At 48.5% G+C, this 20753-nt stretch overlaps 6 protein-coding genes and 1 non-coding gene across 8 annotated transcripts; 6 read left to right on the forward strand and 1 right to left on the reverse strand.

Annotated features, from left to right (window-relative positions):
* Nucleotides 1-1155: 1155 nt before the first annotated feature.
* TrAtP1_012801 lies at nt 1156-1238 on the forward strand. The gene has a single exon. It is a non-coding gene; the product is annotated as a tRNA-Thr (tRNA).
* Nucleotides 1239-1639: 401 nt separating this feature from the next.
* TrAtP1_012802 (uncharacterized protein) lies at nt 1640-2125 on the reverse strand (the record flags this gene model as incomplete). The annotated part of the gene is made up of 1 exon (XM_014088516.2): nt 1640-2125. One exon carries the CDS (start codon nt 2123-2125, stop codon nt 1640-1642), a length of 486 nt encoding a protein of 161 aa, XP_013943991.2.
* Nucleotides 2126-4773: 2648 nt separating this feature from the next.
* TrAtP1_012803 (uncharacterized protein) lies at nt 4774-9636 on the forward strand. 2 transcript variants are annotated; one of them, XM_066115683.1, is made up of 3 exons: nt 4774-5216; nt 5384-7871; nt 7926-9636. In XM_066115683.1, the coding sequence occupies exons 1-3, from the start codon at nt 5197-5199 to the stop codon at nt 9138-9140; spliced, it is 3723 nt and encodes a 1240-aa protein (XP_065971782.1). In that variant the 5' UTR covers nt 4774-5196; the 3' UTR covers nt 9141-9636. The 2 variants fall into 2 exon arrangements, with proteins under 2 accessions (XP_065971782.1, XP_065971783.1); XM_066115684.1 differs by having other exon boundaries at nt 4774-7871.
* Nucleotides 9637-9701: 65 nt separating this feature from the next.
* Nucleotides 9702-11548, forward strand: TrAtP1_012804 (uncharacterized protein). Its single transcript, XM_014088518.2, has 3 exons — nt 9702-10330; nt 10399-11290; nt 11355-11548. The coding sequence occupies exons 1-3, from the start codon at nt 10178-10180 to the stop codon at nt 11414-11416; spliced, it is 1107 nt and encodes a 368-aa protein (XP_013943993.2). The 5' UTR covers nt 9702-10177; the 3' UTR covers nt 11417-11548.
* Nucleotides 11549-11804: 256 nt separating this feature from the next.
* On the forward strand, nt 11805-12650 carry TrAtP1_012805 (uncharacterized protein; the record flags this gene model as incomplete). Its single annotated transcript, XM_014088519.1, has 1 exon — nt 11805-12650. One exon carries the CDS (start codon nt 11805-11807, stop codon nt 12648-12650), a length of 846 nt encoding a protein of 281 aa, XP_013943994.1.
* A 1647-nt stretch (nt 12651-14297) lies between these two features.
* On the forward strand, nt 14298-16060 carry TrAtP1_012806 (uncharacterized protein; the record flags this gene model as incomplete). Its single annotated transcript, XM_066115685.1, has 2 exons — nt 14298-15392; nt 15446-16060. 2 exons carry the CDS (start codon nt 14298-14300, stop codon nt 15818-15820), a joined length of 1470 nt encoding a protein of 489 aa, XP_065971784.1. The 3' UTR covers nt 15821-16060.
* Nucleotides 16061-17538: 1478 nt separating this feature from the next.
* Nucleotides 17539-20581, forward strand: TrAtP1_012807 (uncharacterized protein). Its single transcript, XM_014088521.2, has 3 exons — nt 17539-19071; nt 19135-20151; nt 20204-20581. The coding sequence occupies exons 1-3, from the start codon at nt 18738-18740 to the stop codon at nt 20293-20295; spliced, it is 1443 nt and encodes a 480-aa protein (XP_013943996.2). The 5' UTR covers nt 17539-18737; the 3' UTR covers nt 20296-20581.
* Nucleotides 20582-20753: the final 172 nt, after the last annotated feature.

A 20753-nucleotide genomic window follows, 5' to 3' on the forward strand; every position in this document is an offset into this window, starting at 1 on the left:
GTTCCGAGTGTCCACTCTCGACCTTGGCTATGGCATTGATCATCTGCTACTGCATTGAGTGCAAATTGCAAGTTGTACAAGTTGCAGTTTTAATATAATTCAACTACTTCCAAGTGCATCACACAAGGTCAGCACCATCTTGATTAATCACTCGCTTATCGTATCTACCAGGCACCCGGACAGATGAATCTCTACGCGAAATCGGATGATTAATCTGTCAAGTATCAGGCTCCAGGAGGTAGGACTACTGGTGACATGTTCATATTCGCTGCTTCTCCGCTGTAATTGCTTTGTACCCAAAGTCACTGATACAAAAGCTGCAAACATCAGGCCATCTCAATGCGTCTAATCCCCCGAAACTACTGCCATGCCTGCTGGATTAGCCCATCCCCGCTAGAGCAATCGAGCCGTATCTTTCGAGCATGGCCAATTAATCGGCTCTTTTGAAATTTTAGTTTGACAGCGTTGTTCCTTCTTGCGGGGTTGTTGTTGTCTACGATTAGCGCAAAACAACTGCCGACATGTGAGAAGTTATATACGTACTGTAGCTCCTACAGCTTTGCCCTGTTGAAGAAGTGGATTCATCCCACATTTCCCAAAGTTTGGTAAATGTGAAACACGCGAGTCTAGGACATCTCCTGGGATCAATGGTGGTGCTGCGGGCGTATTCACTCGGGCAACTTGATTATTTCCGACCTGAACAAAGCAAAAGAGCAATTGATACGCCGTCCTACTTTGTATCGGTACTTGTGCCATCCTGGTTGCACCAACAGTTAATTTCACCACTAAGAAACTATACAAGCATAATGGTCGTTGGATATCGACTTGCATAATTTGATTCGCGCCAAAGAGGCAGTAGATCAACAAGAACTCTAATGTAGGTGACTTGTCAATTGATCTTTGAGTCTATATGCCCCGCAATATTGGTCCCCGCATTCGCCATCTGTGTATATCACAATGACTCGCTAATACTCGAGAACAGCTCTTGCCCGCTTGGCTAAGCAGTATAGAACGATGAGAAAAAGAACAGCAGAGCTTATAGAGCTTAATAAAAGTCGACCATGACATAATACTCGCCCGCTTTCGTGACCTCTGTCTGAAATGCAAAGCTGATTTGCTTCATATAATATTATAATTGAATCTCTGTCATCAAAAGCCCGCTTGGCTAAGCGGTATAGCGTGTCACTAGTAATTTCTCTGACATGACAAGGTGATCAGTTCGACTCTGATAGTGGGCATTGTTTTTTGCATTTTTTTTAGCATTCACCGTGTGACAAGTACGTCTCTGACATGACAAGGTAACTATTACGACCATTATGTTTTTTTATTTTCTATTGCCGGTTGCATGTTACTGTCTAGCAAATGAGGAGTTGATTCAAAGGCCAGAACATTGGATTAAGAGTTTGCACCCATGATGTTCCAGTCCTTCACCTCTTAGCATGTTGGTCGCCAATCACCCTTGACAAGGAAAGAGTAAGTAGAGAAGAGAGAATAAATATCCATTGTGCCAGTAAACTCAACTAATTGTTCCATACCGCTCAACACCATATGCCAAAAAAAGAAAAGAAGAAAAGAAGTTTCCGGTCAATCCTTCTACGCCGGGGCCTATTCTACTCTCAAAATCAGCTTCAACTAGCCTTCATATCTCCACGACGAGAGGATCTTCTCCTCGTAAAGCTCGCCACTTGTTTGCAGATTCAACCACATCCGGACATCCTTGAAGTAAAAATGCCCATCTGGTCACAAACTTTTCTGTAACTTCCCAACCCGATATCTCCCACGGATCGGACCATGAGAGGATACCAACTTCGGGGGTGTTTGTAGGAGTAAATGTTTTCAGTGCCTCTTTTGTTTGTGCGGTTACAACATGTGGCCTTGTAAGACTTTCCGCGTCGTTCGGGGCACTGTCATTTGAATCTTCTTCTGGTCCACAGCCCATGGCTTCAAATATATCTCCTATCAAGTCTTCGAGAATTTCGTCTTCGTCAACATCGAATTCTGTTACTGCAAGAATGAGGTTATCCCGCAGTTGAGGGGATGGGAGAAGATCTATCCAGCCGGGGTGGGGAACCTCTTGCTGCATTTTCGTCGGCATAAACGCTGGGGGGGAATGAACGGGTGCCATCGAGATTTCGAGGAGCTTCTGAAAAGCTTTCAACTGTGAATATTCGGCGACTGATGCAAAGGGATGCGGTTTCTGGCGCAATTGTAGACATTATGAAGTAGTTGGTGATGATTGCCCGCGAGACGTTGAGACAAATGACGTATAGAAGCTTGTGGTCCGGGGACAACGGGAAATAAACCTGGGTAGAGGAAACATTGGGTCTTCGGCACTGGCCAGCTGCATTTGGAGGCGATGGTACTGCCGTAGAAGACTCGAGCTCCCGCGCGAAATTCTCTCGTTGCCGCCGGCCTGATGCGGATGCTCCGTTAGTCTTCCCGGTGCAATTAGATGAGAAGAAGGGCTGATGAGGTATTCCTACGAGCTGCTCTTTGATTGATCCTATTTTGCCTTTTCCTCCTTTCCTTGGCATCTCTCAGCCCATACCAATCGTCATTCTCGTCAACCTTCTACAAGGAACCCCTAATTAGCTCTTTGATAGCTTCGATATGATTGACGGAACAAACTCACCTCTTCCCGCGCCGGGACTAGACGAAATTTCATAAAGGTAGCCATCGAATAGGCTATAATCGAGCAATGATCCTATCCACAAGGCAAAAACGCAATTTTTTTAATAGATAGGAAGATGAATTTGGAGTTGAAGGGTCATCAATCGTTCCTTTGAATGTCTCCTGCTGACTATGTTTGACTTGAATAGGAAGACGGGTGGAGTTTCACAGAGCTAGCGCTAATGCAGTCTGATGACAGAACCATCCCTTGTTGGGACTAGATTGAAGATTCTCTGGATCTCCAGTCTCAGGGTAGGCTTCAATCTTCTCCAGCAGACTGGGACTTTTACAATGGATATTCCCCTTTCAGGGAACTGAATTGTAGATTCTGGCTATATTTAGATATTAATGCCTTGTTTGATTTGATCAATCGACGAATCGGGCATTTCATTGGAACGCCATGTGTCCGTAAGAGGAAGCGCATTGCGGAGCTCGGAATACGATTAGTATTCTTTGTTGTCAGGGAGCCAATACTCTCAAAACTTTTAAATTGAAGCCCGCAGAACCTATAGTTTTGATAATTTGTCTGATTTCTATCCATGGCTTCTCGTGTTCCAAATTGGAAACACTCCCAGGATAACGGCTAATATGCCCGCTAATGATGAAGAACATATAGAACGCGGCATGGCTGGCTTCAGTTTTGAAGAACTTACATGTAGCCTTCGATATTATTGATAGCTCTTTCAGCGCCACTTGTATTGATAAAAGCACTTGCAGATCGAGCAATACACGAGATGTTACCAATCGACAGAATTTCTTCCAATGCAGCGATCGAAATCCCAATATGAACTTACAAAGGAGGAATGAGGCGAAACAGTGCAACACGACGCTCTGACGGTGAAACGTTCCGCATCCTGATTATCTCCGAATATGCGACGGCTTTCGCAGCCTGGATAGAAGCCGCCGCTAGGTGTCGCAGTCTCATAAAGCCCCGAGATGTTGGAGATGAGAAATCTCAAATAAGCAGCCATTACGGCTCGAAATCTACGAGGAACAAGGAAGGATGTGGCAAATTCACCTGAAAAGGTATTGTTCCACTAAGCTATTCGAGTCTGCGAGGCTTAGCCCTTCATCTGAAAGCCAGTCCGGTGTAGCCATTCTTATATCGGAGGCGTAAAGTCGAGACTGGTACGAAAATTGAACTTGATTGACAGATGGATTCATACAAGTGGTGGTTGCAAGGAAATGGAACAGAACAACACATGTACATGTGCTATTGTTCTTTGGGACTGTTCTTGACGTAGAACGTCGTGGATTATAGGCCAATCCCTAACCATTGCTGTATATCTGAAAAGGCAATGTGCTCCGTAGAATCTTTGGATGTACTTACGTGTAGTCTTCGTAAAAGACACCACCTTGGTATTCGAAAGATGTGGCCAGCGCTGTGCGACTCAAAAGTGCTAGGGTAGTATCGGTGACGGAGGAGGAAAGATCTGAGAGACTTGTTTTGCGACGTATGACGTCAAGATTTTTCCAGCCATCTGAAGTTGGACGGCGCAGTAAATTTCCTTAGTTTTGCCGCTACAAAGACAGCTAGGTACTGTAAGCTCTCTGTAAACTGCGTTTGTTCCGAGTACATGTAGCCAAGGAGATCAGATGGACGTGGACTTCGGTGGCAAGTTTGCAAGCAAATACACGTACACGTACGCTCCATGGCAATTCCGTTCGTCTTTTTGCCTCAGAAGATATCCGATTCCGTGCATGGATGCAGGAGACAATTGCCATGCAAGCTATGCTTGTATCACAGCCATGACTCGCTGCGTCGCCATTGGCTTCCTCGTAGGGCAGAGTGTCGACACACGAAGCTTCTCCCGCCTCACCCGCCTGCTTCTGGCCAAACCAGTGCTGCCGTGATTGGCCTTGGCAGTTCATGCCCTCTTCCGGACCACTCGGTATTAATAGATTAAAGTCCTGAGAGGCTGCATGAAGCGCCAAGCCAAGCCGCGACAGGAAGTTGGTTGGCCAAAGGCGTGGCTCATGACTAAGCAGGCTCCCCACTGCCCAAACAAGCATTGGCCACGCTGTCGCTAGCTCGGCTGGACAAAAAACGTCATGCCGGCTTCCAGCGCTGGCCACGAAGCTGCCTTGGCCGCTTTAGTGCTAGAGTGCTTGCGCAACGCCCTAGACACTGTGCCGTACAGCGCTCCCATCGCTGGCTACAGTGTCTTGGGCGCCTGAAGACGCCTGTACGTGGTGGCTGAGTTGCCCTCCAGTTGTATCATCATCCCGCCATCCTCGTTTGTTCTTCTTCCAGGCCAAGTCCCTGGTCCATACATGCCACTTCTCCACCACCAATCTCCACGCCGGGTGCTCTGGTTTCTCTTGTCCTTCAATTCACATGCAGCTCTAGCTGGATCGTCCCCCTTTTCTCATTCTCGTACGACTAATAAAGACCTCATCCTCGCTACGCGCTTTGAACTGCTCGACATAACTTCTGTGTTGGCGGCCCGGGGGCTGCCTCAGCCTGCAACTGAACACACGAACCTCCCCCCGAAACTCGACAGAGATAATTGCTTGTAGCCTAGCATGTCCGACGTGGGCGACAGGTAGGTTTGCTTTCCGAGAACCATCTTGTCTGTTCATTCGCTGTAACGCATCCCGGAGCTGCTTTCTTTTTCTCTCTCTTTGCATCATAACCCCACTCTGTTTTGTCCCTCTTTATTTTGAGAGCTTCCTATCTTTCAGCTGGCTGATCTGGATGATGTGGCTACAGCAACAACCATAAGCGGTCCAAGTCCGCCGCGGCGCTGTCGCTATTGCGCCGCAAAGATACTCGAGACGATGAATCCGGATCTGAAGACGGTCGATTATCGGCCACGGGCAGCCATGCATCTCCCCCGAAATCCAGCGCGCCCCGAAGCCATGTATCTCGACTATCAACCCCGTCGGCTGTTCTAAGCAGAACACCTTCTAACAACCAGGCTGCTGCAAACGCAAAAGCTTCTCCTACTCAGGAGACGAAAACCAGTAGCCTTGAACAATCTATACGCAAATTTAGGGTTGTTGAGGCCCTGAGGAGCGGAGATACCGCGTCCATATCCAAGGTCATTCGAGAGACGGCAGACGGCCTCCCACGTGCAAGCACATCGTCGCTTAGTGGGGCTAGTGCTGCTGGGGCATTGGAAGATACGACGATACTTCATTTGGCTATGCAGTGCGCCGAGTTCCCCGTTATCGAATACGTTCTGTCCGATGGCCTCGGCAGCTTGGACGTGAATGCTCGGGATAAAGATGGCAACACTCCGCTGCATGTTGCCGCCATGCACAGCCGCACGCAGGCCGTCAAGCTTCTCTTGGAGCAGAAAGAGATCAACGATGCGATTGCAAATTCCCAGGGAAAATTGCCCATCGACCTAGCTCGGAATCCCGAGATATTCCAGCTCCTTCAGCTCTCTCGATCTCTCTTCACAGACACCAAGGTGCAGCAGGTGCAGGACCTCATCGCCAAGGGCGACTACGAAACTCTTGCCCAGGTGCTGGAAGAGGCGCGATTAAAAACTATGCTGGACATCAACAGCACTGAATTCGTATTGGATCCAGCTGTTGTACAGGCTGGAGGCACATTACTTCATGAAGCAGCCAGAAAGAAGAACATCCAGCTGATCCAAGTGCTACTGCTTCACGGTGCCGACCCTTTCCGTCGTGATCGAAGAGGCAAGCTGCCTCAATCCATTACCAACGACGACAATGTAAAGGCCGTTTTAAAGAAGTCGCCAGCTGCTGTAGCGGCCCAGAGAGGAATCCAAGAGAAAGCTGTCCTGGGACACGCTGCCTCCCAGAACGCCGCAGCTGGCGGACCCAGCGATCCCTTGGCGGGACGTGAAGCTCGCGAGATGAAGGGATACTTGAAGAAATGGACCAACTATCGCAAGGGTTACCAGTTGAGATGGTTTGTACTCGAGGATGGTGTGTTGAGCTACTATAAGCACCAAGACGATGCTGGTTCTGCATGCCGGGGCGCCATCAATATGAAAATTGCCAAACTCCACATGAGCCCTGATGAAAAGACCAAGTTTGAGATTATCGGAAAGTCGTCCGTAAAGTACACCCTCAAAGCGAATCACGAGGTAGAAGCCAAACGATGGTTCTGGGCCCTCAACAATTCAATTCAATGGACCAAAGATCAGGCGAGAGAGGAGGAGCGCCAGGCAGCTCGTAACGCGGAGCTTCTTCGACAGGCCAAGGCCGACCAAAGCGGCTCGCTCTCTATCCAAGAGTCTCACAGTGAGAACACGAGCATGACGGATTTGAGGCGTGTCAGTACGCAGCCGCAAGCGCGCCCAATCCTGGCTGTTAAAAAGTCAGATATGACTGGGACAAGTTTAGCGGAGAGCGTTGAAGAGGAAGATTTCGTGGATACCTTTACAGAAGCAGATGGACATGGAGCTGGGCCTAGCACGGCACCCGGAGATCAAGATGACGATGACGACTATGGAGAAGACACTAGCGGTCGCGAGCCCCAGGCAACTAAGGATGCGCTCAACATTACGGCACAGTCAGCAAAGTTGCAGCTGGAGACTATGGCAAGCGTTCACTCAGCTCTTTTGAATGAAATTTCCCTCCGCCCCGCCACGCCAATATCGGATGTCCAAGTCGCGCAGGCTCTCTCTACATACGATGCTGCTATCCGAAGTTTGACGGGTCTGATTGGGGACCTGCTCCGTATTTCAAAAGACCGTGATGCATTCTGGCAATATCGTCTTGATCGGGAGTCTGATATGCGGCGTATGTGGGAGGAGAGCATGGCACAAGTGGCTCGTGAGCAGGAGATCCTCGAAGCCCGAGTCGGCGAATCGGAGATGAAGCGTAAGCTGGCCAAGAAAGCGCTCCGTGAAGTGATGGAGGGTGGTGGTCTGCCTTCTGCCAGCGTGACACCAACGATTGAAAAGGTTCAAGAAGAGGTTGATGAGGCTGTTGCCATTGTCAAGGCATCTAACAAAAACCTGGCTCGAAAACAAACTGCTCTTGAGCAGATGGTGGAGATGTCTGACAGTGAGTCTGGGCTAGAGGACGAGTTCTTTGATGCTATAGATGCTGGCGACGTCGAAGTTACGGAGCTCCCCCACATCAAGGCAATGCAGGAGAAGGAGGAAGTTGCTTCTTCTAGATTGGATATTAGCAGCTCTTTCACGGGGTATGAAAATGGAATTCGGCACAAGCTCAAACTGGATAGTGATAATCGGCCTAAAATTTCTCTCTTCGTATGTTTTAACATGTTGTCTGCATGGGATACATGTGCTAACATCTAGGGACAGGGTATCATCAAGTCAATGATTGGCAAGGATTTGACTAGGTTTGCACTGCCCGTGTCATTCAACGAGCCGACATCATTACTCCATCGCTGCGGTGAAGACATGGAATACGCGGATCTCCTTGACTTGGCATCCGAGCGCGCTGACTCGATCGAAAGACTTATGTACGTAGCTGCTTTTGCTGCCAGCGAGTACGCATCTACCATTGGTCGAGTCGCAAAGCCTTTCAACCCTCTGTTGGGTGAAACATTTGAATATGTCCGCCCCGACAAAGGCTACCGCTTCTTCGTCGAGCAGATCGAGCACCACCCGCCAACTGGTGCTGCCTGGGCAGAGGCACCCAACTGGACGTACTGGGGTACATCGAAGGTTCAGCCTTCATTCACTGGCACCTCGATCGACGTCAGACCTTTAGGAACATGGTTCCTCAAGCTTCGACCTACCGCTGGTGGAAAAGAAGATTTTTTCACGTGGAAAAAGGTGACATCCTCGGTTATCGGCATTCTCACAGGAAATCCTACGGTGGACAACTACGGCCTCATGGAAATCAAGAACTGGACGACTGGAGAGGTAGCTTCGGTTAACTTTGTGGAAAGGACTTGGAGGGCCTCAAGCGCATACCGGATTGTGGGCAAGGTCATGGATGCCTCAGGTCAGGTGCGAATGAGCCTTGGCGGTCGCTGGAACTCCAAAATATATGCCCGATTGACTCCAGGCTACGAGGCTGCTGTTGGCGAGCCCTCGACTTCGAATGGAGATGTTGTCCACCGAGGTAGCATCGCAGATCCAAGCCGAGCGTACCTTATCTGGCAGGCCAATGAGCGACCAAAGGGCATTCCTTTCAACCTGACTCCGTTTGTGCTTACATTCAACCACATCGATGACAACCTAAGGCAGTGGATTGCCCCCACAGACTCACGTTTGCGTCCAGATCAACGGGCTATGGAGGAAGGACAGTATGATCTTGCCGCAAGCGAGAAGAATAGGCTAGAAGAGAACCAGCGTGCCCGCCGACGAGTGCGTGAGATGGCTCCTAAGGAGGAGGATAAACTTTTCATATCAAAATGGTTCCAAAAGGTTACATGCGAAATTTCAGGCGAAGAATACTGGAAGTTCAACGGCAACTACTGGACGCAGAGAGAAAAGGCCGGACCTGATGGCGATTACGCGGCAGCGTGGGCAGGTTTGGAGCCTATTTATGACGATATACCAGCTTAGAAACTTCGTTTTGCAGGAGATGGAAGCTGACGGTGGAAGCGTTGAAAACAATGGAGAGAAAATAAATGTAAATGTATAGGTAGTTTGAGCACCAGATTTGAGAGATTGAGCTGTTTGCTTTTTTGTTGGGGCAGACACGTGAAGAGGGGGAGGGGGGTGACGATGAAAACGAGAGGTGGAGAAGCGGACGAGAGAGAGAGAGAGAGAGAGAGAGAGAGAGAAGTGAAGGATATATGAAGTTGCCCGTATGCAATATTAGTATCACCAAAATATTTCCTTCTTAATATACCTATATCCCTGAAATGGGCTGTAAAACAAAATGTGGGATGTGAGTGTTTAGAATACAGAGAAGGCATTGGCAGAGCGCCGGTGCTGAATGGCGTCGATTTTCACATGGAAGGGCATCGATTTGGTATTTCAGCCCCCAACAAGGATTCAGTAATTCAGTCTCAGGATCATCTACACCTACTTGTGCTAGATTCATGCGAATATATGCCCCTTTATCTCCATGGAGCTACGGAGTCACGCAGTCCGCGGCGGACGAATTGAGCCTCGGCAACGGCAATGACGATGAGCGTGTCATCCAACTGGGTTCAAGAGAAATAACCCGAGATGCACTGATGAATTTTAGTGGCTAACTTCGCCTGCTTAATAATGAACCAACTCATTCCCTAATTTGCAATTGTTACTGCTCTTGTGTTGTTTACATGAAGACTGGGCTAGAGCTGGAGGTGCTATCGCTAAAGTGGACTGCTAGAGGACTAGCCTGAGATTGTGAGACAGGAACAGCTGGCTGGCTGGGTTTGAGCCGAGGCAAATTCTGGACCTGACGTCAAGTGAGGACCCCTGATGGGCTGCGTGTCAACGTACTTGACTCGAATGCTCGGACCCTGTATTTTCTTTTTAATTTTTCAAATGTGTTTGTAATAACAAAGAAAGGACTGAGTTGAATCTCGAATGAACAATCCTTTGCGTCTTTTGTTTCGAAGAAAGGAAAGGGGGTTAGAAGGGAAAGCAGCGACATACCAACAGAAAGAATGAGCGACGGCGACAAAGAAGCGCCAAAGATGGAGGGAACGGAAAAGGTGCTGGACAAGCGAACGACGCTGTTACGGCCTCCGGAACCAGATGCCAACAAGGCGCCGATTGAGAACACGGTGGAGGTGACGCCGCTGGCGGTGCTGGGCGAGGTGAGTTCACAAACAGGCCAGGGCACTTGAAGGCATCGCCACCCGGAGCTGACCCCGATCTCTGGCAGGACATCTTCACCAACACGCGTCCGCTGTGGCTGCCTCCTGGCGCGCGCGGCGTCTATGGCGGCGCTGTGATTGCGCAGTGCCTGGCGGCGGCGCAGCTGACGGTCAAGGACGACTTTCTGGTGCACTCGTGCCACTGCTATTTCCTGCTGGCGGGCTCGGCGACGATCCCCATCATGTACCACGTCGAGCGCGTGCGCGACGGCCGGTCCTTTGCCACGCGGACGGTGCAGGCGCGGCAGAAGGGCAAGTGCATCTTCACGACGACGATCAGCTTTGTGCGCGAGGCCAGTGGCGGTGCCAAGCAGATTCATCACGCGGCGGCGCTGCCCGAGGGCGTGGAGATGCCGCAGCCGAGCTGGGATAACGAGCCGGACGCAGCGTGGGATAAGGGGCCCTTTCAGAGCCGGCGGATTGAGCTGCTCAACATGAACGACAAAGAGACGAGGCCGGACCAGCGAAGGGCGCGGCAGTGGCATCGCAGCCGGGGCAAGATCTCGGCCGAGGGCGGGCATCAGGCGCATCTCAACGCGCTGGCGTACATCTCGGACAGCTACTTCATCGGCATGGTGTCGCGAATCCACAAACTCTGGCGGCTGGGCATGACGCCGCAAGAAGTGGCCGCGCTGCCAGAGGACAAGAGGGCGCCGCTGCAGCAGTTTCTGGAGTTTGAAGGCCTGGGCAGCAAGTTGGAGGACTGGGTGGCCCGGCCGCGGATGGGGATGCTGGTGAGTCTGGACCACAGCATTTACTTCCACGAGCCGAAGAGGGTGAGGGCGGACGAGTGGATGTTTTCGGAGATTGAGAGCCCGTGGAGTGGCGATGGGAGGGGGGGTGGTGATGCAGAGGATATATGCGCAGGATGGGACGTTGCTGGCGAGTTGTATGCAGGAGGTGAGTATCTTTTTTTCCTGTTTTTCTTCGATGGGTATGGATGCTAATGAGTGAATTGTGGTAGGGCGTTGTGAGGCTGCAGCAGGATGGGACGGAGAAGACGTCCAAGATTTGAGGGTGTTGTGAATGAAGGCATTCAGTGCCTATATGCAACAAGATGGATTTGCGATTTGCGATTTGAACACAACATTGATAAGGGTTCTGCTATAAGAACTGTTTGTGAGCATTATATAGACAAAAATAATACGTTGAGCATTGCCATTGTTGCCATTGTTGTTATTCATTGTTCGCCGCCTTCTCATCAAGGGCGGTTCGTTTGTTCAATCTCTTTCATACTTGAACATCCGTACGTCATACCGTGGTATATAAACATCTCATAATCCGGCTTGAGGGATTGCCTCGAGGAACACCATCACAGTCAACAGTCTACGATAAAACCTTTCGCGCCCTCTCGTTGTTTCTTTGCCAATCAACACTCACTTCACAAGTTAGGGCTGCAAGCCAAAACATCGCCATGTGCGTCACAGCCTACTCCTTATTCACAGTCTGTGGGCACTACCCGTGCTCCGAAGACCAAAAATGCCAAGTTTACTCCAGCTACTCGGCCTTGAAGAAGAAACTCGTGTATTGCTGCGATAGCGAGCTTAGGGCAGTCAAATTCGTCTTTGACTGGTGCCCAGAATGCAAGAAAGTGCTCTTTAAAGATGTCGCTACCAGGGATGAGAAGGGGAAGGGGAAGGGGAAGGAGACGTACGCGTTTGAGACTCGAAACATTGACGCTATTCGGCGATATTGGGAGTACAAGTTTATCATTGGAAGCGCAACGGCCATTGAGCCTACGAAAAGGTTGCGATTCGTAGTCAATCTCGATCGGGACATGGCAAAGGACAGCCAAACGTGGACAGGCATAAGCACCATCAATAGGCTGCTGGAGATGATGGAGCTTGGAAGAGAAATCTCCTTGTGCCAGAGAGCCATGGATTTTGGCAAGTTGACCGTCGATGAGGCGACGCTCCAAAGAGCTCTTTACACCTTGAAGCCTTCTGAGATATGGCTTGGCCCGAAGAAGCATGATTATGCAATCGCCAGTCGGGACAGATTCGCAACATTGCTACACAAGGCAAGGCTTGGGACCATTATGTGGGCCAATGGCAATGATGAGATTCATGAAAGGGAGCTTGGCGTGTCCATGCACTGGGAGAGTCCTTATGCCCCGGGCATTTGGAAGGTGACTGGATATGGTGAGGCTGTAGCTGGCTCAACTGAGGTTCCGTGCATAAGCGGATTAACGTGGCAGGAGGGTCTTAAGCTGAGGCTTGAGGCATTGATGGAGGCTTTAAGTCATATCATGGAATCATAGTTGATGAATACACATCAGCCCGGAGTGAGTACAGATATACTGCATCCCACTCCACTACACCTAGGTAGATAGTCTATAGGCATTATGTAACCCAGAATCTAGACAAATTACATGTAGGATTTGGAGCAATAATATTGCATTATGTGCGAGTACGATATGGGATACCTAGTAGTAGTAGTAGCAGTAGTACGTAGGGTACAAGGGCCATTTATAAATGACAATTGCTTCTTATTAATATCCCACGTCTGGAGATTGTCACTTCGACAACGACGACATTCGGGGCTCAATAGGGTGACATAGGCAGCAGCTTAGCCCGCGATGGTGTTTTTTTGGCATCCATCTAGTATTTCTGAACGCGGGCCCTCCTTTAGGCCACGTGGAATCGTTGGTGTCTCCGACTACAATGTCTAAGTAGCTGATGAGGGGAGATCTGGGAACTGTCCAACACAAGGCAGCTGGGATCATGAAATATTTTTCTTCAGTATATCTACACCTATATCTCAATAGCAGTGTTAATATCTATAGGACTGTTGTAACAAAGAGACGTTCGTGTGAATCCTTGAGGGCTGGTTATAGGGTGCGCTTTGGAATTAATAATGACAAGGCATAATGAGAATCAGGCTGGTACGACTGAGACCCCGCACATAGGTAACATGAAGTATTGCTGTAACAGGGTAGGATGTCAGGTGAAGCCAATGAAAGCCTTGGACCATACATATATTGTAGCAGTGTACTCGGCGGCGCCCCAATGTATCCGATTGCCCGATATGCTTGTATGCCTGATACATACGTAACTAGTAATAAGCTCAATATATTTCATATGCTGGATCTACTTCAGCTGCCTAGTTCTTTACACCTTTACACATCAACTAGCCATCTGATCCCATCTTCGTCGTTTGATCCAATATTTCCTCCAAACCACCAAAGTATCGTGAAAAATGGCAACGAGAGAGGTTTTGGGAAATACTTTTGGAAATGATGCAACACTATTTCTTGGAGATATAACTAACAACATCACTAACGTCAATGCTGGTATGAGGCCTATAAGCTGTCTGTAATCGTGGTCTGGCTTTGCTAATTGGTTTTGAAGACCCCTTTGATGCGGACAATGCTTTTCTCCAAGAAATCAGCAAAACGAATCCCGTGGATGATAAAAAACGAATACTTGAATCCAAGGGTCCCCTTATACACGACTCGTATCGCTGGATCCTCGAACACAACGATTTTAAAAAATGGCGCGACAAGCAAAACAATGGAGTTTTTTGGATTAAAGGGGACCCTGGAAAAGGCAAAACAATGCTTCTCTGTGGAATCATCGAAGATTTCGAAAACAATTGCAAGCTACAAGAGAAATTCGTCTATTTCTTCTGTCAAGGCACAGATACTCGACTTAATACAGCCACCGCTATTATCAGGGGCTTGATTTACTTAGTCCTTCGACAAAATCAAAGCCTTCTTTCATCCGTCCAGGAACAAATAAAAAAGGAACCAAGAGGTTACTTAGAAGGAACTAATGCGTGGGTTGCGCTAAGCCGGATTTTTACAACTATTACTCAAGATCCATGCATGGCAGATTACACCTTTATTATTGACGCCCTTGATGAATGCCAACACCAAGAATCGCGAAAATCACTCCTTAATCTCATCATGGACACGAGCAGCCGCATCAAGTGGTTGGTATCTAGTCGAAACGAGAGAGAAATTGAACACGCCCTGAAGGCGATTGACAGCAGGCTAATATTGGAACTGAAAAGCAATGCAGCCCATGTCTCCAGTGCTGTTGACACATATATAGATCGCTGTGCTCGAGACATTGAGGCGCTCAAGGGTGATGATAATCTTCGCGAGAAGACTATTAATATACTCAAAACAAAGGCAAACGGTACCTTTTTATGGGTAACACTTGTTGCCCAACAGCTACGAGATGCTGGCCGTCCTCATATCGAAAGAATCTTGGAAGAAATGCCTGAAGACCTGGAAAGCCTCTATGATGAGATAATGGAGCGTTCAAAAAAGGGATGGAAAAATGACACAGAGGCCTGTCTAAGTCTCCTAGCAACAGTCACTGCCGCTGAGCGACCGCTTCATATTGATGAATTATACCTATTCAGCAGCTCACAATTAATCGCCACCAAGGTCAGGTATCTTTCAAGCGATATCGAGTACTTGGCTAAAGTCTGTGGATCATTTATAACCATTGTGGACAAAACCATATACTTCATCCACCAGTCTGTTAAAGACTATATGACGCATAAGGGAGCTACCAGTATTTTCCCCGGAGGGATTGAGCATCAACACTCAAAGATGTTTGAAATTTCACTCAATATGTTGGATAAGATCCTCCGGTGTGATATCTACAACATCAGATCACCAGGAGGACATGTGGATGAAATCACGCCACCAAACCCAAACCCATTAGCATCAAAAGCATACTGCTGTGCATTTTGGATTGAGCACCTGGCTCGCTGCAGGCAACCTCAACTATTCCAAAACGACGGAATACTTCACTCGTTCCTCAAAGGAAAGTATCTAAATTGGCTAGAGGCAATGGTCTTGTTGAAGTTATTACCACAGGCCCTAATTGCTATTCAACGGCTGCAAGACTTGATTACAAGCCATTACACAATGGATGGTAATAGGCATCAAACTTATGAGGCGCCTCACGCGAGAACAGTAGGCCAATTTGGATATGATCATTGGCAAGCCAACACTGGGATGTCCGAAGAAAAGTCAGAGATATTGGTATGTGAACCTGAGAGGAGAAATTGCGAGATGAGATTCTAATGATAGTATAGGTAAACAGCGAAAGGAATGAGACGCTTGAACTGACTAGAGACGTCTACCGCCTTGTCTTTTCACATAGGGAAATAATTGAAGAGTATCCGCTACAGATATATGCCTCCGCCCTTATATTCAGCCCCAGCGAAAGTATATCTAGGAAGCTGTTTGAGGCAGAGCAGTGCCCAAAATGGATCGTGTCTAAACCTAAGATTAGTCCAAATTGGAGCCCGTGCATACAGACAATTGAGAGCTACGAACATGCCATTGCGTCAGTGGCAATCTCACCGGATAATACAATGCTGGCGGCGGTTGCGTATGGTAAAAAGGCCAAGGTCTGGGATTTGATATCCGGAGCGTGTTTACACACGTTGAGACCGAGCTTGTCCTGAAAGTGGTTTTCTCATCACGCAGTATCCAATTAGCACTGATTACCATGGAAGGAATAGTTGAGATTTGGGATCTCATCACGGGCACTCACCTCAAGACTATGGAAGGCGGTTTCCACTCAGTGAGCTTTTGCGCAGACGACACCCATCTGGCTCTTATGGGCGAAACCACTCTGGAAATTCACAGTCTTGCTACAAGTGAAGATTTTCACACACATACTAATTACTCAAGCAAAGTCGTCCTGTCCCTTGTATTTCCCTTAGATTGTGCACAGTTGAACTCGGGATTTCTTGACGGCGTCGTTGGACCCCATAGTACAAGAGTCGATACGGAAGCACCTGTGCTTACAGAGCGAATATTTCATGCCAAGGTGGTGGTTTTCGAGCCGGAAACAGAAACCATGAAAGTTTTGGATTTGGCTACCGGCAGATGCCTACAGGCTATAGTAGTGGAGCGCTTGGCAGACAGGGACGAATTAGCATTTTCATCTGAGAGGATGCGAGTGGCAGTTTCGAGATATGACACAATCAACATCTGGGATCTTGCCACTGGCAATTGCCTACAGACATTTAAAGACCCTTACTGTTACGATCACGACAAGAAAGCAATGGTGTTCTCCGCCGATGGTTTGCGGCTAGCATCAACAAGACACAAAGAGATCAAAATTTGGGATATTGCCACTGGTACATGTCTGCAGAAATTTCTAGGCCATACGAATCATGTCGACACACTGGCTTTTTCGCCCGATGGTTTGCGGCTGGCATCAGGTTCTGCCGATTGCGCCATTAAACTATGGGATCTGACTGCTAAAAGCTCCTCACAAATTCGAATTAGGGACTATTCGAAATGGCGAGACAGAATTGATAAAGTAACATTCTCGCCTAATGGGAGGTGGATAGCATTAGGTTCAGTAGATCAAACTATCCGGATCTGGGACACCGCCACACGTACGTTCTTACGGACGATGAAGATGTCGTATCATATCGAGGGTATCACCTTTTCCCCAGACAGCATGCAGCTAGCAACCGCAGAAGGCGATTATCAGCACAGGGAAATCGGGAATAGATTCACGGGTACATGGATCCGAGTATTCGAGGGTGAAGCTGCATTTTCTCCCAGCAGCACTCGGCCAGCGTCGAGGTCGCGTGATGGATTTATTAAAATATGGGATTTAACATCTGGGATGTGCTTACACACGATAACAAATGGTCGGTTTGCCGATTTATGGATAGAATTTTCACCAAGCGATACACCCTTCGGGTCTTCATCTAGACTGGGCGGGAAGTATATCACCATCTGGGGTCTAGTTACAGGTGTATGCGCCCATGGAACTATCTCAGATCCAACAGCTGGGGAACCTGAGGAATTGGATATGCATCGCTCGAAGCAGATGGAGACACCCTTTGCGTATTATTCTCAGGGGCGACAGTTACATTACAACGATGAATTGCCAATGCTCAGCCTTAGCGAAGATTTTACTTGGCTTTTGAAATCGAAAAAACCACTGCTTTGGCTCCCTCCGGACTATCGGACTGAGCTATTTGATCCACACGACAGCGACAACGATCCCATTAAAATATACAAAAACCATATGGTCATTTTTGATAAGTTTAATGACTGGGTACATTTCGAGTTTTGTTTTGATGGTTTAGACATGTAAGCGAAATTGAAACAGAGCAATAGAGACATGTTAACTCATTCAACGTAATCTGACAATTAACGATAATTTACATTTAAACAAGAGAGCCTATGCTTTAAATGTTTATTTAAATAAAGAAAAAGAAAGTCATTCAAAAAGAATCCTCATGCTTCTTAATTTACTTACCCCCAAATGCGCAAGTTCTTGTGTTAGGTGTTATTCTAGCTTTAATTAAAGAGGGAAGGTACGGAAGAACGCAACCCGATTCCGACTACAATCTCCAAAAAGTCAATGCCAAATTGCTTGCATCAGTCTACTACGAGTAATCTATCAAAAACTCTTTCTTCACATTGCTATTTACTCGAGAGTTCCTCTTCTGAGTACGCAACAGACAAAATCCCCCATGTTGAGTATCCGCGGCTAATCTAATCTGTACCGGCCATTGACTCATCGTACAGGGAGCTCTGTTAGCTTGAATTGAGCCAGTGGCGCAGCGAGGCACATCCAAAAACCAACAAAATGGGCAAGGGACTCAAAGGTCATGGGAAAACAGGGGGCACAGAGCGCGTTGGTCCAACGGAGGCTCTTCGCTGAAGGTGGATAATAGCAGCCGTTCTGGATCGCTCAAGTGGCGCTTCAGCTCCAGAAGGATTGACGGGTGGCTGAATTGCTCTGCCAAGGATGGCACTTTCACAGCTAATTGATGCTAGCAGTGCTACGCTCATCCTGCGCGACGCCGTCCGTCGAGCTAGCTGCAGCCAAGGCGCCTTGGCGTTGGGGACGGGTGGCATCGAGGCTCTCCTGGCTTGGCGGCTGTTTTGAGCTGGGATATTGATGGCTGATGGACAAGGTAAGACAGACAAAGCAAGGCAAGACAAGACAAGACTGACATGCTGAAACGGCACTTCTCTCAGCATCGTTCGATCCAACAACAACAAGCTTCACCACCATCGTGCTCGCCCATAACGGGTAAAAATAGACTCATGGGTGGCCAGGACCTTTTGGGTCACAAGCGGATATATCCCAGCCCAAGCGGCTCTAGCCTCCTGCAGCGGCAGGGATGAGGCGACGACCAAGCGACGATGCTGTTCAGCTCGTTTGGGCAATCGCCGCAGCCTTAAAATCTATGCTTAAATACAGAGAGGAGCCCAAGCAAATTCTCGTGTTTCCTTGTGTGACAACGCGTTTCTTCTTTTACGGCGGCTCTGGACTTGCTCGCCTCGTCGAATCTATCGCTCCCCTTACGACTGATTGGCTTGCAGTTTCTTGCGCCGTTCACTATGCGCTCTACTCTTCAGTACGCCTCGCTGGCAGCTCTTGTTGCCGCTGGCACAGCCTCTGCAGGCGTCGTCTCCGTTCCCTTTGAGAAGCGATTCCTTGACAGCAACCCGCTCCCATCATTGCTGCGTCGCGATGGCACTGTTGCGCTTGATGCCCTCAACAACATCACTGGAGGCGGTTACTATGCCGAGTTCAGCGTCGGCACGCCGCCCCAGAAGCTGAGCTTCATGCTCGACACTGGTAGTAGCGATACCTGGGTCAACTCGGTGGATGCAGATCTCTGCACAGACTCGATTATACAGGAGGAAGTTGGAGAATTCTGCTCAAAGCAATGTAAGTCGGCCATTTCCTCATGTCTCAGATTAGCTCAGTTGGCTAACATCATTCGCATCGCAGTTGATCAGACCAAAAGCAAATCCTTCAATTCAACTAGACAGCTCTTCAACATCACCTATCTAGATGGCCGCAACATCAGGGGCAGATACTTCAAAGACACCGTTACCATCAACAACGCCGCGATTAAGAACCAGCAAATGGGCCTGGCCCTGGAGTCTGTCCGTGGAACAGGCCTTATGGGCTTGGGATTCAGGTCAAACGAGGCGGCTGCAATCAAATATCCGACCGTCATCGAAAACATGGTTTCTCAAAAGATCATTGCCATGCCCGCCTTCAGTCTCTACCTCAATGATCTGCAGACCAGCCAGGGCTCTATTCTCTTCGGCGGCGTCGATACCGACAAGTTCCACGGCGGTCTCGCCACTCTGCCCTTCCAATCGCTCCCTGCATCCGTTTCTAGGACTTCGGATATTGTCATGTACGCCGTCCAGTTGAATGGACTCAAGGTATCTGGCGTCGATACTCCTTCGGTCAACGCCACCGCCGTTCTCGACTCTGGTTCGACCATCAGTCTTCTCCCGGGTGATGTCGTACAAGCTGTTTGGAAAGAGTTTGGCGTCATGAACGTCCAAGGCGTTCCTAATCCGTTTGTCGACTGCGCCAAGGCGAATCTCAAGGATACGTCTCTCAGCTTCCAGTTTACAAACAAGACCATCCAAGTGCCCATTGACGAAATGGTCATCAACAACTTGGCCAGCGTCCAAGATCAGATCTTCTCGGACCCAACCCTGAAGCAGGTATTCAAGGGCTGGAGCGGCGTCTGCACGTTCGGCATGGCTTCCACCTCGGATTTCGGCATCTCATCCGACCAATTCGTTCTCCTTGGAGACACTTTCTTGCGCTCCGCCTATGTCGTGTATGACCTGCAGAACCAGCAGGTCGGCATTGCCCAGGCGACGCTCAATTCAACCAGCAGCTCCATCATTGAGTTCCAGGCAGGCTCCAAATCTATTCCAGGCCCCGTTTCCACAGGCTCCGACGACAGTTCGAGTGACGACGGCGACTCCTCGGGCAAAGGTAAGACTCCCAGTATCCTTGGCAACCCTGACCAGTTCTAACGCTTCTTTAGACAACGCCGGCGTCGCGCTGTATCCTGCCTTCTCGGCCGCTATTGCAGGCACCCTCTTTGTGACTCTTTCTATGATTATGACTGCGCTATAGAAAAAAAAAAGAAGCAAATATAGCGAGGTGTTTAGGATATTTTTTTTCTCAACTAATAACTATTACTATTATGGGTGACGTGAGAGCACATGGCAGGATCCTCGTAAATTTGCGAGTCATGGTATAAAAATGTTTGGATACGAAATGAGAGAGGTATGGAAGCGATGCTGGCTTCTCGAATACGTTGCATATGTTATGAATTTGTTGAATATACCAAGCGCACATACAAATAGGCGCTGAAAACATTATATATATAATTCTGATAAATAAAGATTTCTTGACATTCAAACCACAACTTTCCTCAAGAGAACTATTCGTATAGCTTCGAGGGTTGTCTTCATGGGAAAGGCATTTACTCTAGGTTCCAAACATGGCTAATAACGGGGTAAAAATCTCTGCCAAAGAAGTAGCTGTCAATTATAGCCATAGAAGACGATTTTTAAATCTAAATAAAACGC

Source organism: Trichoderma atroviride, chromosome 7 (assembly GCF_020647795.1).
Source record: "Trichoderma atroviride chromosome 7, complete sequence".
NCBI lineage: Eukaryota > Fungi > Ascomycota > Sordariomycetes > Hypocreales > Hypocreaceae > Trichoderma > Trichoderma atroviride.